At 52.4% G+C, this 16421-nt stretch overlaps 1 protein-coding gene across 24 annotated transcripts in view; it reads right to left on the bottom strand.

Annotated features, from left to right (window-relative positions):
* KCNMA1 (potassium calcium-activated channel subfamily M alpha 1) overlaps window positions 1-16421 on the bottom strand; it is a 704741-nt gene that overhangs the window by 494941 nt on the left and 193379 nt on the right. For 23 of the 24 annotated variants that reach the window (XM_059662279.1, XM_059662280.1, XM_059662276.1 and 20 more), the window contains exon 2: window positions 4509-4670. In XM_059662279.1, coding sequence (XP_059518262.1) covers window positions 4509-4670 — 162 coding nt within the window. Of the gene's footprint in view, window positions 1-1210; window positions 2246-4508; window positions 4671-16421 lie in introns of those variants that run through there. The other variant, XM_059662281.1, reaches the window with a different exon arrangement.

The raw sequence follows: 16421 nt of genomic DNA, 5'->3' as shown, positions 1-16421 counted from the left end.
TGAACTGGCCTCCGGGCACCATGAAGCAGAAAAGCAGGGGGTGCGGATGAGAAACGTCACCGGCACCATAAGCCACCCAAAGGGAGAAATGATGGCAATGGCTGTCACATATTCGATTAGGCCAGCCGTGGGCAAACTATGGCCCGTGCGTTTGAAATGAATAAAACTAAAAAAAAAAAAAAAAAAAAGACCATACCCTTTTATGTAATGATGTTTACTTTGAATTTATATTAGTTCACACAAACACTCCATCCATGCTTTTGTTCCGGCCCTCCGGTCCAGTTTAAGAACCCATTGTGGCCCTCGAGTCAAAAAGTTTGCCCACCCCTGGATTAGGCGTATGCCCACGTGCACCTCCACTTTGCCCGGCGCTCCAATGTCATGGGCAGTGAGCGCCTCTGGTAACTCTAGGAAACCAACAGGATTACTTCTATTTGGAAGGTGTATTTGATACATATTTTCTTTGGGGCCCTGGGAGATGAGATAGAATAGCCAGCTACATAACTCACGTTAATATGAAACGTGAATGCCACACATGTGGCATATTTAGGAAGATAAAGGGAAAGACTGGCATTTTCCTTCCTCCTTACTTCAGCTAGTCATCCTGCACAAGGTAAAGGAAGTAGCATATGTTTCCAGTTCTCGGATCACATGTGGATGCATTCTGGAGAAGTATTCAAATGCAGTATAGTTCTAAGGGAATGTGAGGGAAATAACCAAAAGAACAATGCTAAAGTCTCTATCTCTGCTCAGGTATTAGCAAGACCAGTCTTGGAAGAGAAAGAGAGAACACTGAATCAGGAAGGAGCGGGGCCGAGGGGCAGCCCAGGCAGCGTAGACACGGCTTACACTTCGAGGTGAAGTCATGCTTGGCCACACGCCAGTTTCCCTAGGCCCTAGGGAGACAGTCACTCTGAGATCAGCGTGGAAATTAATATGAATATTCAGAAGCAATGTACTAACGTAGATGGTGTGAGTGTGTGTATCTGTGTGCCTATAACATTCCCCATCATAAACGTTCTCTCTGGAACTATCACTCTTGTGCTATCTTATCATAGAAAATTCCTTCCTAAGGAATTTCTTTCAATTTCTCACTTTCAATGTCTTTTTTTAAAAAATAATACAATGTTATTTTATTTTCTTTTTTTTAATATATTTTTATTGATTTCAGAGAGGAAGGGAGAGGGAGAGAGAGATAGAAACACCAATGAAGAGAGAGAATCACTGATTGGCGGCCTCCTGCATGCTTCCCACTGAGGATTGAGCCTATAATCCAGGCATGTGGCCTGATCGAGAATTGAATTGGGACCTCCTGGTTCATAAGTCAATGCTCAACCATTGAGCCATGCTGGTCAGGCTCAATTTCTTTATTTATAAAATAAGGAGATGAACTAGACCAAAAGTCAGCAAACTATGGTCCATGAAATAACTCTGGCCCGCCACCTGATTTTGTAAATAAGCCTGAATTGGATCACAGTCCCGCCCAAGTATTATTGGCAGCTGCTTTCAAAACGCACAGGCAGAGTTGAGTAGTTGTGTCAGAAGCCCTGCAGTGTGCAAAGCCTAAAGTCCTCACTATCTGGCCCTTTCACAGAAAAACGTACCCACCCTGAACCACACTGTCACTAACACTGATTTCGGCAAAACGTATCTTTTTTTAAAATTGAAAAGGGAAGCTGAACAGCCGGTGTCTGGTCTTGCTTTAGTCCTGCTGTTGGAAGGATAACCAGCAGACAGCTCAGGACAAACACAGCCTGGGTTCCGAATGGGCAGAGCTGCTTTCTCTGTGCACTGAGACTTCCGTGTGAATCTCCTCGCTCAGAGCAAGGACATGCTTCTCCCAGAGGACAGGCCTCCTCTGGACTGAGGTGCCGCTCTCTGTGCGGGGGACCTGCTCGCTCTCAGGGCGCCAGAGCAGCCCGGTCAGGATTTTCTACAAGGAGGCCTTCGGAGAGCAGCTGGCTTCCTGGACAAGCAGGCCCGGGCAGACTGTGCATGGCCACGCAAATGTGAACAGAATCCAGCCAAGTAGCCTTAGGACCTAATTGGCTCAGAGACAGGAAAGTCAAAATGTCACAGCCAAAGCGACAGCTGGCGGTAGCTTAGAGAAGAAGAGGCATTATCTTCAACTCGGAAGTAACGACACAGAAAGGGCACCGCACAGGACTCCGAGGCCTACATGCCTGGCCGGGAGGCTGCGTACACTTGGCAGGTCGTTGCCTTTCCTGTGCCTTGCTTTTCTCAGCTATAAAATGGAAATCAATTCACTGTTAAGCCTGGCTTGCTTGCTTCTTTGTAATGAACCCGTACAACACCACAAAACGGGAGACACAAAAAAATAGGACAAGGTCCCTACCCTTCAATCTGATCATAACGTACAGGGTCTAGCATATGCCCAGCTCCCAAGTCGCTCCGGTGACTGTCAGCGGTAGTATCCAGGCAGATGCTGGGTGCACCTGGCTTGTGATTCCCCTTCTACAATGTCACCCACACCCACCTTCCTGCCTGCACAGGTTTGTGTCAGTTCAGGCCTTGCCTCTCCAGGTCCGTCTGCTGAGTCCAGGCACAGTGCCGGGAGCTCACTGTCCCAACTGACCCCCGACCTCTGAGCTCCTGCCTCCCCAACTCAGTCTCCATTTGTCCGCTAGCTCTCTCTGCACAACCACCAACCATGATACCCTTCCCTCAAAATCTCCTTTCCTACAAAAGTCCATCCCAATTCTTCTGCTTGGCATTTGAAGCGTAGACAAGCCGTGTCCAGCCCACCTCCCAGGCTCACTTCCCCTAGGGGGCCTCTGTGTCCCCAGCCCACCTGGCCCCCTTCCCTTCTCCTGGGCTCCTCCGCTCTGCTCTGATGTTCGAGATCCTAACTCACATTTGAAAGCTCAGCTCAAATGTTCTCTGTTTTATCCGGGATTCTCAGCTTCCGGCCCACTCAGTGGCCCCTTCTTGGTTTCAAGCTCAGGTACATTTTTATTTTTTCTATCACAAGTGTGTGCTCGGTGCATCCTGAAGTAGAAGTTTCAACTCAAAGGTTTCCCTCCTAGGACGGCCTTCTTGATCCTCCCAATTCTCCATACCGGGCTCCCGACCCCAACACACACTCCCGCAACCCTCCTGGCATTTCTCCTCCAGACATCCCTTCAGTAACTTCCATCCACGGGGCAACTGGAGCCGAATCGGTCCTTGCTCTCCATGGGGCTGAAAAGAACACCCAGAGTCGATGCTCTGTAACTCCTGGCTGATGCTGATGAAGATCCTCAGAACTGTCTGCAATGGCCCCTGGGAGCCGTGGGTGCTGCACATCTGTGTGACCGAACTGGCTGCTGCTCCTCATCCACCATCAGCACCAGACACATAGAAGGCACTGCCTCCGTCTCGCCCCCACATCCATGCCCAGACCCAGAATTCAACGTCTTTACGTTTCACCCATAGAATCCACTCACATACAAGCACGAGAGAGCAATGGAGACAACTGGAATCTTGGGCAGGGGTAGGAGGGAGACAAGGGTGGCAGTTACACAGCACAGCCCACAGCCATGCCACCTTCAGGACCTCATTATACACCCAGAGCGGCCAGTTTTTCCTGGACCGTGCCCTCTCTATCTTCCTGCATGCAGCAACTGCCTGGATCGTTTCTCTCTCCTCTTTCCTCCAAAATCCCAGCTTTAAATCTCTCTCCTTTTTGTCTTGCTACCAACTGACATCAGCCACGGTTTCATACCCAGAGCCTTAGAAGGCTCAGCTCATGAGGGGTCCCCCAGATAGCAGAGCCCCGTGCCCCCGAAGGCTGCTTGGCCACCACCTTTGTCACTCAGGCATGGCATTCTGTGCTTGCTCCTTCCCTCAAGCTGTCTGCAAGTATTTTTCCCAAACATGAGGTAGATTCGATGGTGAAATGTTCACCAGCTCCCTCCATCTGCAGTCACCTCCTCGCTGAGTCTTTGCCATGAAATGTCAAGGGAGATGACGTCCACTCTCCAGCTTCCCTGCCTGATCTTCGATCCATGCGGCCATCAGGACATTCCCCACTCACTCTGTCTAGGAGTCAAGTGACTTGTGACCAAGCCCCATTCTCAGGGCCAGGAAGGGCAGCCCATATAAAACAGCTCCCAGAATTATAAGAAGAAATTATTTGAAATTCAAATCCTTCTCAGGGAAACTCCTGACCCAGAGCAGACCCAAGAAAGCCCATGGGCAGGGCTCCCCCAGGGAAGGGCCCACGTATGTCTGGAGCATGGCCTGGCCAGGGACCAATTTGTGTTTGTTTGTCTGGAACTTTTCCTGCCTTTGCACTGAAAGACCCATGTCCAAGGTAACCCCATTTCCAGGCAAACTCGGCTGGTTGGTCACTACAGGTCACTATTATGATCCTGGCCAAGAACCAGAGGTCATGAGGCCAATGGGTGAAGCCAAGCTCCATACATGCCGATGAGAGAGAAAGCAGGACAAAGGGATCATGGACCAGGCAGCAGGCCTCCTCGGTGAGGAGGGAGTTGAGGACTCACCAGAACTCGGCCGGTCAGTGTCTGGGCAGAGATCATCACCCCCGCCCAGTCCTTCACGGAGGTCATCCAGCCGACCTCGGCTGCCACTACCTCCTCTTTCTCGTCCACTGGCTTGAGAGTGCCATCAGCCTGGCTGGAGCCATTGTTAATCTTCTGGGCCTCCTGGCAACAGAGAGAACAAGGGTTGAGACATTTTAAAAAAACGGAGACCTCAAAAGATCAAAGGGTCCTGTGTTCAGGTAGGAACTGGCTTAGAGGTTCAGGGGTAGGGAGGAAGGATGGGTTGTGGTTTTAATCAGTTTTTTAATTTTTTTTTAATCTTTTATTTATTCTTAAAGTATATTTGTGAAACAATGACATTATTCTCTTTCTGTTTTAAAGAAAAAAAAGCCACACAGCTCAGGAGACGGGGCAGGAGTCTTGACTGGGGTCTCTCTCCACCTGCCCAACCTCCGTGCCCTTCCCACGTTAGTGCCCAATCTTTTCCTTAAGGAAATCCCCATGTCCTCATCTCCATCTGTGCGGATCAAAAGGGGCTGAGAGACCCATACTGGCTCCAGGAACTGGGACTGGTCAATCATATCATTCCATCCCCCCAGCAACAGTGACTGGGCCACGGATGGTCACAGGATCCACGCCAACCCAATACAACTCAAGCCCAGGACTTTTGCTGGGAAAAGTAGGAAAGGTGATCCTTCCCTGAGAATGACGGCAGCACAGAAAAGTGATAAAATACTGATGTCATCATTTGAACACCTGGATCCAGCTATGCCTGAAATCCACCCCAGACCTTTTCACTGACAGGAGATAATCAATTTCCCTTCATGTCCTCAATGTGCTTGAGGACATAAGGCTGACATCCTCAGATAACTGGGCCCCACCCTGGGCCCTAAATTGAACTCTTTTGCATGCAATGTGTCCTCTCTCCCACAAATACTCTTCTCCCACAAAGGGTCACAACTTGCTCCCTCAAGTCTTGGCTTAAATATCATCTTTTCAATGAGGTCTTCTCTGGCTACCCTTTAAAAATTACAAGTCTGGTTTCCTACAGCACAGCCGTTCTGCTTTATTTTTCTCCACAGCATTCAAACCTCTAATACACTCTATAATCCACTTACCTACTTCATTTACTGTCTGCCTCCCCCAACTGCTGTATCATGAGTGCCTAAATGAGTGCCTGGCAAACAGCTGGCTCAGGGAAAGAAAAGAAAGGAAAGAAAGAAAGAAAGAGAAAAGAAAGAAAGAAAGAAAGAAAGAAAGAAAGAAAGAAAGAAAGAAAGAAAGAAAGAAAGAAAGAAAGAAAGAAAGAAAGAAAGAAAGAAAGAAAGAAAGAGAAAGGAAGAAAGAAAGAAAGAAAGAAAGAAAGAAAGAAAGAAAGAAAGAAAGAAAGAAAGAAAGAAAGAAGGGAGGGAGGGAGGGAGGGAGGGAGGGAGGGAGGGAGGGAGGGAGCGGTTATGAGTATCAGCCCCTCACTAACTATGGAACCTGGGTTTAGGGTTGCCAAACAAAATACAAGACACCCAAAGAAATTTGAATTTCCGATAAACAACAAATAAATTTTCAGCATAAGTATGCCCCCAAATATTGCATGGACATACTTATACTAAAACTAGGGGCCCGGTGCACGAAATTCGTGCACTGGGTGTGCGGGGGGGGGGGGGGGGGGGCGGGGAGTGTCCCTCAGCCCAGCCTGCCCCCTCTCACATACTGGGAGCCCTCAGGCGTTGACCCCTATCACCCTCCAATCGCAGGATTGGCCCCTTGCCCAGGCCTGACACCTCTGGCCTAGGCATCTGGCCCGGGCAGCAGGGGCCCACAGCTGCAGCGGCCCCGCGATCGTGGGCTTCGCTTTAGGCCCAGGCAAGGGGCCCCTAGCTCCCGGGACTGCCAGCTTCGACCATGCCCAGCTCCCATCGCTGGCTCCACCCCTACTTCCTGCTATCACTGGCCAGGGCGGAAAAGGCACCTGATTCTCTGATCATGGCTGGGGGGCAGGGCAAAGGCGGCCCCAGGGCCGCCTTTGCCCTGCCCCCCAGCTCTTAGCTCCCCCCTGGGTTTCCGATCACTGTCAGTGGCAGGGGGCTTCTTCCTGCTTTCCCTTTCACCTCCCTGCATTGTGCCTACATATGCAAATTAACCACCATCTTGTTGACAGTTAACTGCCAATCTTGGCAGTTAATTTGCATATAGCCCTGATTAGCCAATGAAAAGGGTATCGTCGTACGCCAATTACCATTTTTCTCTTTTATTAGTGTTGATGTATCCATTATTTATTTAAAATGTAACTGAGCTGAGCCCCTTACTCCAATACCCACTGACATTATTTTTGTAGATGCAGATATGTCGAAAGATGCCAACAAAATTATGTTCATCATTGAAAGGGCTAGAATGCAAACTGCCCCTGGAAACCACTGTGAATGGGAGTGAGGGAAACCAAAGGCAGAGGTAAAAGTCTTTGTCTGCAGTGAGCAAGGGTGGGGCCGAGTGAGGAGAGGAGAACTGGAAGGCACTGATGAGTCATCCTCCTGGGGACCCGCAGGCAGGCAGGCGGGAAGCTGCTCCAAGGCCTGCTCTCCCCACCCTGGCTGGGGAGCTGGGAAGAGAGAAGCAGCACCAGCAACACGGGTGCCCATGTTTTATTTCCAAGTGAGCTGGGCCCCACAGAGCTACAACAGTCCAAGAGGGGGCCAGAAGCGGATCTGGTATATTTGGGGGCCACCTGCTGACATCTGTGGAGCCCAATGCCTGAGCCACCTAGGGCCAGTCTCAGTGGCCTGGTAGGACCCCAAGTGTCAGCCATGTGCAGACTCTGCACGGATGGGTGTCCTGGAGGAGGAAGCCCTGGGTTCAGGGGCAGCCTTAGTAACTGAGGGTGCAGATTCAGCTCCCCCACCCCTGTGGGACCTGCCCTGCAAGATGGGGCAATATTGCCTGCCCACCGGCGTGATGGGGATGAAACAGCACCCACGGGCACTTAATACACGTTCAACTACTTACTCCCACAGCCTCCTGCTTCTCCTCCAGCCACAGGCACTCCAGCAGTGGCTCTCAGACTTGAGGGGGCTCAGAACCACTTGGAGGACTTGTTACCCCAATGCTGGGCCCCACCCCCGCACCTGTATTTCTGACAAGTTCCCAGGTGATCCTGATCCTGTCTGTGGTCTGGGCGCCCCACTTTGAGAACCCCCGCTCCTGTTCATCCTGGCATGGCTTGGTCATCCCCGCTCTGATCTGAACTGGGGCCTGCCTCTGAACACCCAGCCGTTTTCCCAGCCCCTCCCTGCACCCACACAGAACCGCCGGTTTCTTCCAGAACCAGAGTGTCTGGGTGGACAGGAAGGAGCTGGGCTGGGAGAAGGCCCTCAGATCAGAGGTTTTTGTGTTTTCTCTTAAGCAGAGCCTCCCAGGGACATTTCTGACCTTGTCCTGGGAGTGACTGAAGGGCTAGGTCTCTGCTCCTCAACCCGTGGGGTTAGGCTGCCAGCCACCAGGCTGACCCTGGAGGAGGGAGTCCTGTGAAAAGGGCTGGGGGGCAGCAAGTCCTCTCCAGTCACAGTGCTGCTTCTCTCTTCCCAGCTCCCCAGCATTAATCATTCACAGCACAAGCATAAATGGCAGATAATGCTCTCTGGCCAGCCCTCTCACCTATTGTTTCACAGGCATTCATTACCTAATTATTTTATGATAGGCAAAGAAAAGCACAGACCAAAGGGAGATAATGCCCTTGTTATTATTTGCTTACACTGGATGCTGTGAGCTTAATTACAGGGTGGGAGGCAGGTCTGGGGGAGTGGCAGGGAGAGGGAGGGAGGAGGCCGGAGCCCCACAAAGCCTGGTGCCAATGGGCCCTGTCCCCTGGCCCAGAGGAGAGGGCCTCTGCACTCTGACCTCCCTCTGGCCCAAGCACCCCTTACAGGGAGCAGGGACTGTAACCCCATGCTCTGGAGAAGGTGGCTGGGACACACAGCGGGGAGGAGAGGCAAGGCGCCAAGTCCACTGTAATTGTGACCGGCCACCACTCCTTAAGCCACACTGGGTGTCAGCAGCTACCAATTAGGTGCTTTCTATGCATGATCCTGATGGGAGCTTATAATAAATCCAACAGGAGGTGGCATTCACCCCATTTTACAGACAGGACAACTGAGAGCAGGTATCTCAGGGGAAACAGAGAGCCTGCCTAGGCTTAGGTGCCCCCTACCCCCCCCCACCCCCAACCCCCCACTGACAAGCGGACTGCCATGGGCATGTTAGCTCCCGAGCCTCAGCCTCCTCCGTGTGAAGGGGACAGGCATGCCGGCCCATTAAGGTGGTGGCACAGCTTACGTGAGACAAGCCATGCCCAGAGCTTGCCGTGGTGTCTGGCACGTGGCAGTTAGAGCTGCCGAGACGGAGTGCCCACTGCCCACTGGTGGGACTGGCTGCCCCTGAGGATACAGTGGAAGCGGTACCACTGCAGGTTTCACTGGCCCAGAGGGAAACCGTAATAAACACTTACAGAGCGGGGGGTAAACGGTGTCGGTTCTAACGGCTTTGACCTTTCACTAGGTGGTGGGCCCCTGGGATGTAAGGTCCCCGACTTCCAGAGGGGTTCCAGCAGGAGCTGTGTGGCACCCCAGGACAGCGGTTCCCACACAGAGTGAGCCCTGGACCAAGTGACCCCTGAGATCCCTTCTGATTCCACGTTCCATTAGATCACCCTCCCACTGGATCGAGGAGACAGGGCCACAGGGAGGTGTCCTGCTGGGCCCCAGGAGACTGCCTCAGGGGGTCAGCGCTTGGTCCCCAAACCTCCACTTCCCACTGCACAGGAAAGAGGTGACGGGGCCCAGGTTTGGGTTCAGGGGCCACAGCAGGGAGCAGCCCGTGTTGTCCTCAAAGGACTAGCTTTCCCCAGCAGTAGGAGTGGCCCTGACCCAGCACCAGAGAGCCGACCCATTGTAATCCCAGGACCCCACAGACCCACCCTCAGACCTGGGCCTTGTCTACCTCTGTCCTTCCTGAATTAGACCCAGTGTGTGGGGTTGTGGGGTGCAGGAAGAGCTCTGAGGATGGAAGGATACCTAGTCCAGGCCCAACTTCTCTGCATGTCCTCGGACAATTTCTCTAAACCTCTTCTGTGGACAGTGATGAGTGCAGCCTTGTAAGCTGCACGGGTGGAACCCAGCACTTTCTGAAGCGCCCACCGCCTGGTGAAGGTGGGCATCGCCAGCACTGCCGCCCCCTGGCTCTGAGCAGGAAGCAGTGCTGCTCTGGAGAAAGGGGTCCCGGACCCCAAAGCCAGGCTCACACAGCATATGGTTCAACAGACTCCCACCCACCTGCACCTTGCAGAGCAGGGCCCGTTTACTGCCCTGCACCCCAACAAGATGCTGGGATTGCCAATCCTGCCAGGTAACCACCATGCTGGCCACACCCTCCCTGTGAGCAGCCACCACGCCTGCTCCTGCCCAGCTGGACTCACTCACCCCGGGCAAGCTCCCACCCACACCTGTGAGGCCAAGCCAGGTGCCAAGGCGCCCCTGGGCACCACACCTGCTGAGTGACTGCAGCGGGGGGTCGGGGGCCAGCAGCCAGGAGGATTCCAGAGCCCCCTTGGTGCTCCCTACTGAGGCTGCCCCCAGATAGGAAGTCTGTCCCAGGTTTAATCGTCTCGGTTCTTCAAACACTGGCACCTCATCCCAGGTCTGGAAAATTGCTTCCGCACTGATCATCCAGGAGGAAAACTACTCTTAAAAATGTCAATCACATCATGTCACTACCGTGCCGACACCCTCCTGGGCCTTCTCGTCCCAATCGCAGCACAGCACGTCACAGACTTCACTCCGTGCAACCCTTCCAACCCAACCTGCCCCACTCCTGCCATCATCCCATGAGTCTCCCACTCTCTCCCTCTCTCCAGCCACACCAGCCTCCCTGTGCTGCCAGAATGCGCCAGGCCCACCCGTCCATGGCGCTGGCTGCTCCCCCTGCCCAGATGGCCACGTGGCTGCCCCCTCGCCTTGCTCAGGCATTGATACCGTTATTAGTGAGTGTTTCCCTGTCCACCCCATTGAAAATGACAGCCACCCCACCCTGATCACTCCACCCGTGCTCTGTGCCTCCTCAGAGTGTTTATACCACCATCTGGAAGCTGCATACTTTATCATTTACTGCCTGTAAACTCAATGAGAGAAAACAATTGTCTCGTGTTCACTGCTGTGTCCTCAACACTGACAGGTTATGAGCTCAGAGTAAGCACTTGACACATCTTAGTGAAAGTCAGGGAGGGAGGGAGGGAGGGAGGAGACCTGCAGCCAATAAGAAGTCTACTCTTGGCCGGCACAACACCTAGAATAGAGTGATTATTAATAAGTAGTGATGACAACAGCACTGGCTGTCGTTTCTGAGCAACATCTCAGTAACTGTGAGGCAGGTACGAGCTCACTCAACTGCCTGAGGGTTAAGTGGCTGGCCCAGGAGGGCTCAGCCGGAGCTTAAACCCAGCTGTCTGACACCAAAAAGGGACAAGTACCTGTCCTGACGTCCTCCCTCCTGGGGACAGCAGGAGGAGCAAACGGGATAATGTGTGCGGAGGACGGGCTGCTGTAAGTGCCCATGGAAGGTTCATTACCATAAACCTTAAGCACTCAATTCACCCCACGCAGTCTGGGTATCTCATGGACCACAGAGGCCCTTCTTCAAGGTCCCTGGGCCTTGAGAGGGAGGTTACATCAAGGACAGGGAACCACGGTTTCTTTCTCGGCCAAGAACCAGCTTAGAACTATAAATCACCTTCCTGGAGCAGAGCATCGAATTGGAAATGAACGGAATTGAACGTGGCCGAGTTGACAGGCCGTGAAGCCCTCTTGCTGAGCACGGAGGTTCCCCACGCAGATGCCAGCCAAGGAGAGGATGCAGCCCCCTGGGTGCTGCCCACGGCCCAGCGCCCTGAGGGTCTGCTAGGAACGCCTCCCCTGACCCCTCTGGGGCGGAGAAGAAACCACCAGGAACACTTCCATCTCTGGAAGCCCATGCCTGGATCCTCCCCTTTATGGCCTTGGTACTACCGAACATTCCTGGGTGCTCAACTTCCAGGGGGCTGTTGGGGGAAAAAGGACCCAGGAAATCTCCACCTCTCCTCTTCTTGTGTCTTATTTTGTCCTGGTCGCTGTCAGAAAGCCATTTCCCCGAGTCTGCACTGACAGATTCTGCTTCTGAGTTATTTCTCTTCTTTCTGTCTGGAACCCCCATCCTCATTCCATCCCCCGCTCCCTGCCCTCTCTCATCTGTCAAAACTGACGCAGCAGCCCCGCATGCGGCTGCCCTGAGCTCAGTGCCTGTCAGAGGGTGGCGGAGGTGGGGAGCTCTGGGCAGCTCTACACTGTGCAGTTCCCACCTATTGAAGGTTTTGTGCTAAACCACTTCTCTGTGAAGGGGTTTTCTGCGGGGGAAAAAAGAGTTTGGAATCCACTCAGTACAAATCCATAGGCCCAGTTCAGCATTGAGAAGATGCTTTATTTCCTGGCAATGGTTATGACATTCCGTGGCACAGCTGGCCGAAGACAGAAAAGCCTGAACTTCAATACCCACAAACCCCTGGGGCTTCCAGTGCCTCCATGGGGGCCACTGTCCTGGTCCCTCTGCCCCGGGTCTTCACTGGGCCCAAACGCTGGAGAAGGATCCCCCAGCCACTCCCACTGCTGCCAAACAGGCCCAGAGGAAATCCCCTGGGAGCCCCTTGCACATCCTGGCCGGGTGGCCCAGCCAGGGGATCCTCCCAGGTACCGAAAATCCTGCGTATTAGGGATTAGTCCGATTACCTTAAGCGGCTCAAGCAAATAAAGCATAATGTGGGCACCACCAGCTGGGATTCTCATATGAGAGTTCTGCAAAGGGAGAGGAGGGAGGAAGTGGTGGCTCTGGCACCCAGGGGCGGGGCAAGCAGGGCAGCAGAGGAGAGGGGCTCCACCCAGAGTCCTCCTAAGGTTCTCGCTGCTGGGAGCTCCCTGAGCTGTGTGAACAACTGCCCTTCATCATCAGTCTCTGTGGGAGAAAAAAGGTGACAGCAGAAAAGGCCAGCTGACCTTTAACAAGTCGCTTACCATCACTGTGCCTCGCGTTTCTTGTCTCAGATTCAAGGGGCTGTGCAAACACTCCCCAAGGTTCTGTCTGGCCTGACCTTGAGACCTGAAGTGTAAGTCCCTCACTAACACGTGTCTGGCGGTGCAAAATGCTCGGGGAAGGCAGAGCGCCAATGGGCCACGTTCCCTGCTTGGTGCTTTAGCACCATCTTACAAGTCTGAAAGGTAGGACTGCTATGAGGCCCACAGAGGCCTGGTAATCTCCAAGGTCACTCATCTTGTAAGTGGCAGAGCTGAAATTTAAATCCAGTCTATTCTGAGACTGAAGGCCATGTTTTTCTTCTGTCCCTTACTGCCTTGGGATGGGCAAAAAGTCTAAGAAGAGATGGGATCTCCTTATGAAATGCTGCTTATTACTGCCACTATAGCAATCACTCTATGAGCTTCTAAATGACTCTGCAGTACAGACATCTCAATCTGGATAGCCAGGGATGGACAGGGAGCTAGAGAAATGGCCTGGGGGTGGGGGTGGGGGGTCCAACCTGGGAATGGAATGACCCATTAGACATAATATCCATGGGAGGTGTGCTCACAGAGAGCCACATGTGCTGCTCAAAATTAATGTCAATCCCACACTTTCAGAACCAACACATACATCTCAGTTAATACCTCACATCTGCCCAGCCGGTGTTGCTCAGTGGTTGAGCATCAACCTATGAACCAGGAGTTCACTGTTCGATTCCCAGTCGGGGCATATGTCAGGGTTGCAGGCTTAATCCCCAGTGTGGGGCATGCAGGAGGCAGCCGATCAATGATTCTCTCTCATCATGGATGTTTCTATCTCTCCCTCTCCCTTCCTCTCTGAAATCAGTAAAAATATATTTTTTAAAAATGCCTCACATCTGCAAAATTATTATTTCCTTTTCCTTCAATCAGCTTAATGAAATGGGAACATAAAATGACAATCCAGAGTTCACATCAGGGCCTTAGAGACTTAGAATGGGACCGGCAGAGACCTCAGCGCTGCTCCCTCAGCCAGAGTGACCGGGGCTGGGCCTGTGTCAGCCTGCTCACCTGCAAAGATGCCCTGGCTCTGCTGCTAGTCTGCAGGGCAGCCTGACCTGCCAGGGGAGAGCAGCTCAGGAACCGCCCAGGCAAGAAAACCATCACAGCAGCCCGGTCGGAAGAGAAACAGCACAACTGTTTTCCAGTAGAGCAATAACTTGTAATCACACCAGGCAAGCCTGAGGCAGGGCCGAAAGTTCAGACGGATTCCTAATGGGTATAATCTTCTGAATGCCCTATGTTATCTTGGTTAATCCTGTTCACAGTACTGCACAATAAGCTCCATTATCCCCATTTTGAAGATGAACAACTGAGGCAGGAAGGCTTTCTGAAGATCCATGGTTAGCACCGTGGCTTTACTGAGGCCCAGGGAGCTCCATCCCAGTCCCTTTCCTGGTTGGAAGAGTCTTATGTTTCATGGAAAGGTGATTTAGCACAACTTCTTATTTCAAGGAGAGCACGCAAGGCCCTTCAAATAAAGTTTTTAAAAAATGAAATGAATCTCAGAGTCCCAGATCTGTTGAGGTCAGAGCTGTGAGAGGCCTTAGAACTTGTGTGGTCCATTCCCTTCCTTCGTTAAGGAAGAGCCAAGGGCCACACAGGACAGAAACACAAGCGGCTGTGGAGAGCCCCACGAGGCCAAGAGATGGCCCGAGAAGAGTGGGAAGCAAGTGACTCCTTTCTATCCTCAGTCTCCTTCCTCCACGAGCATCTGCAAGAACCAACCATGATGATGCAGGAATGCAAGGCCCTTCGGTGGGGCTCAGTAAACAGCAGTGATTATCAGCTAAGTGCCAGGCAGTGCACTTGTATGACCTTGAACAACGACCTCCCCAGTTCTGATCAGCTAATATCAAACTGATCGGGTTGTGAATCCATATTTTCCAAACAGCAAACTTGATCTCTGTCCACTTCACCCAAGTGGAGGCCTACTCTGGTTTCTAGTCAAGATAGACTAGATATGGATAACTAAGGAAACTTAGTTATGATATGGATAACTACAGGAAATCCACCCTCGTTTTCATAAAAGAGGGCAGACATGTCCATGCCATGGCCAAGTTAACTTGTATGACTCAAGTTGGTGGAGAAAAAGGCAAACTGAACCAAAACAAGGATGTGAACATGTTTGAGGAACAACCGAATGCTACCCAAAGATGCCGAGTTTAAATCCTTGAGCGACCAGCTCATCTTGTCAGAGGCGATGGGCCCTTCCTCTCTCCCACCTTCTCCTGGCTCCTGAAAAGCAGCCCAGGACAATTTGGAAATGTTCCCACTTCCAGAAAGGGGCTGCTAGAGAGAGACAGTGCAAGGGTCAAGAGGGGAGAGGCAGGAGAAGGAGGGAAGCCCATTGCCACCTGTGAATCGGGAAGCGGATCCGGTTCCGGTGGGAGGATGGTTCACAGACCGGCCCCTGGTCCTGTGGTCCCTGAGGTGTGGGCCACGGCTCCAGGAAGCAGTTTGAAAATAAATGCGGCAGCACAACGTAATGTATGTGCCAGTGACAGCCGCCCACACTCCTCTCCAGGGGAAAACTGTCCTTTCCTTTAACACTGTGCCATTGCTCTTTGTTGGGTAAGAATATGCCCTTTTAATGAAACTATGCTGATGACAGAGCTGGTATTTGACAGTTTCTTTTTCATGCCCTTGCTTGTCAAAATAAAAAGCTGGCCACCGGTGATAGTCTCTATGTTTTTTAAAGTTTAATTTAGGATCTCAGGGGAAGCTAGGAACCACACACCGAGTCCTCACTCTGCAGATTGGAAATGAAGGCCCAGAGAGACCATGCTCATAGTGGCCGTATCCCCTCTATATGGGCCCCAGCGTATGTCTGTCACATCCATCAGGGACAGCCTCAGAGTCAGGAGAGGTGGAGCCTAAGGGACAGAGACAAGGTCCCTTGGGGTTCCAGCAGCTCCGCAGGTGCCACCTCAGCAGAGAGCCTAAACCACCTCCCTGGAAACAGTGCATTTGCTGCCAGGGCCCCAAACCATCGTTCAGGGGTAAGTGGAGAGAGAATGTACCAGCAGAGGACAGATGGGATGAATTGCTTGTGGGTGAATGCTGCCCTCCAAGTCAACAGGCAGAAGCAACATGGAGTAAAAAGGTGACTTGTGAGCAATCTAAGCTACAGCCCAATGCCCCAAACAAAACAGGTCACTCTATCCCTCGTGGCTGCAATTTCCTCTGCACGCTTCCCACCACCTGCCCTCACACGTGCTGTGCTCATCTCCTCCAGGCTCCACTGCTCCAGGGGCATGCGGCCCATCTGCTCAGAGCTAGAGCAGTGCCTCGCCCAGAGTGGGAACCCGACAGTGTGTTACAGAATCATTGAACAAATGCTGGGTGTTGGTTGTCTTCTGCTTTGTTTTCACGCTTTTCATATTTTCTGGAATCTCACAAATTCTCCCCTGTTCCTACCGTCCAGAGCACAGAACCCCAATTCCTCCCAGCCTGGCCTTCGGGCCTGCAGCCTGCCCGCCCCTCCTCCTCTCAGCCTGCTTGCCCACCAGAGTTCTCTGATGGGGCTGGGTCCTGCTGACCTCCACCCTTTGGTGCCTGCTTCTCCTGTTCCTGGGACGCCCTCTCCATCGCTCTCCACCCATCTTCATCTCCTTAATCAAATCCCAGGGGCCCATTAAAGTCCTCTCCCTGCCCCAATTCCAGTGCCAACCTGTTCCCTCACTCAGCATGTCCTCTTAGCCCTCACCGATTGAACGTTTTTCAGCCTCTTCCATCTGCTGGACTTAGATGGGCTTGGCTTCAGGTCAAAAGAGCTGTCAAAATTAGG

The sequence above is a fragment of the Myotis daubentonii genome, chromosome 13, assembly GCF_963259705.1.
Source record: "Myotis daubentonii chromosome 13, mMyoDau2.1, whole genome shotgun sequence".
NCBI classification, from domain to species: Eukaryota; Metazoa; Chordata; class Mammalia; order Chiroptera; family Vespertilionidae; genus Myotis; species Myotis daubentonii.
The sequence above is the reverse complement of the archived record's forward strand: the minus strand, read 5'-3'. Positions and strand labels throughout refer to the sequence as shown.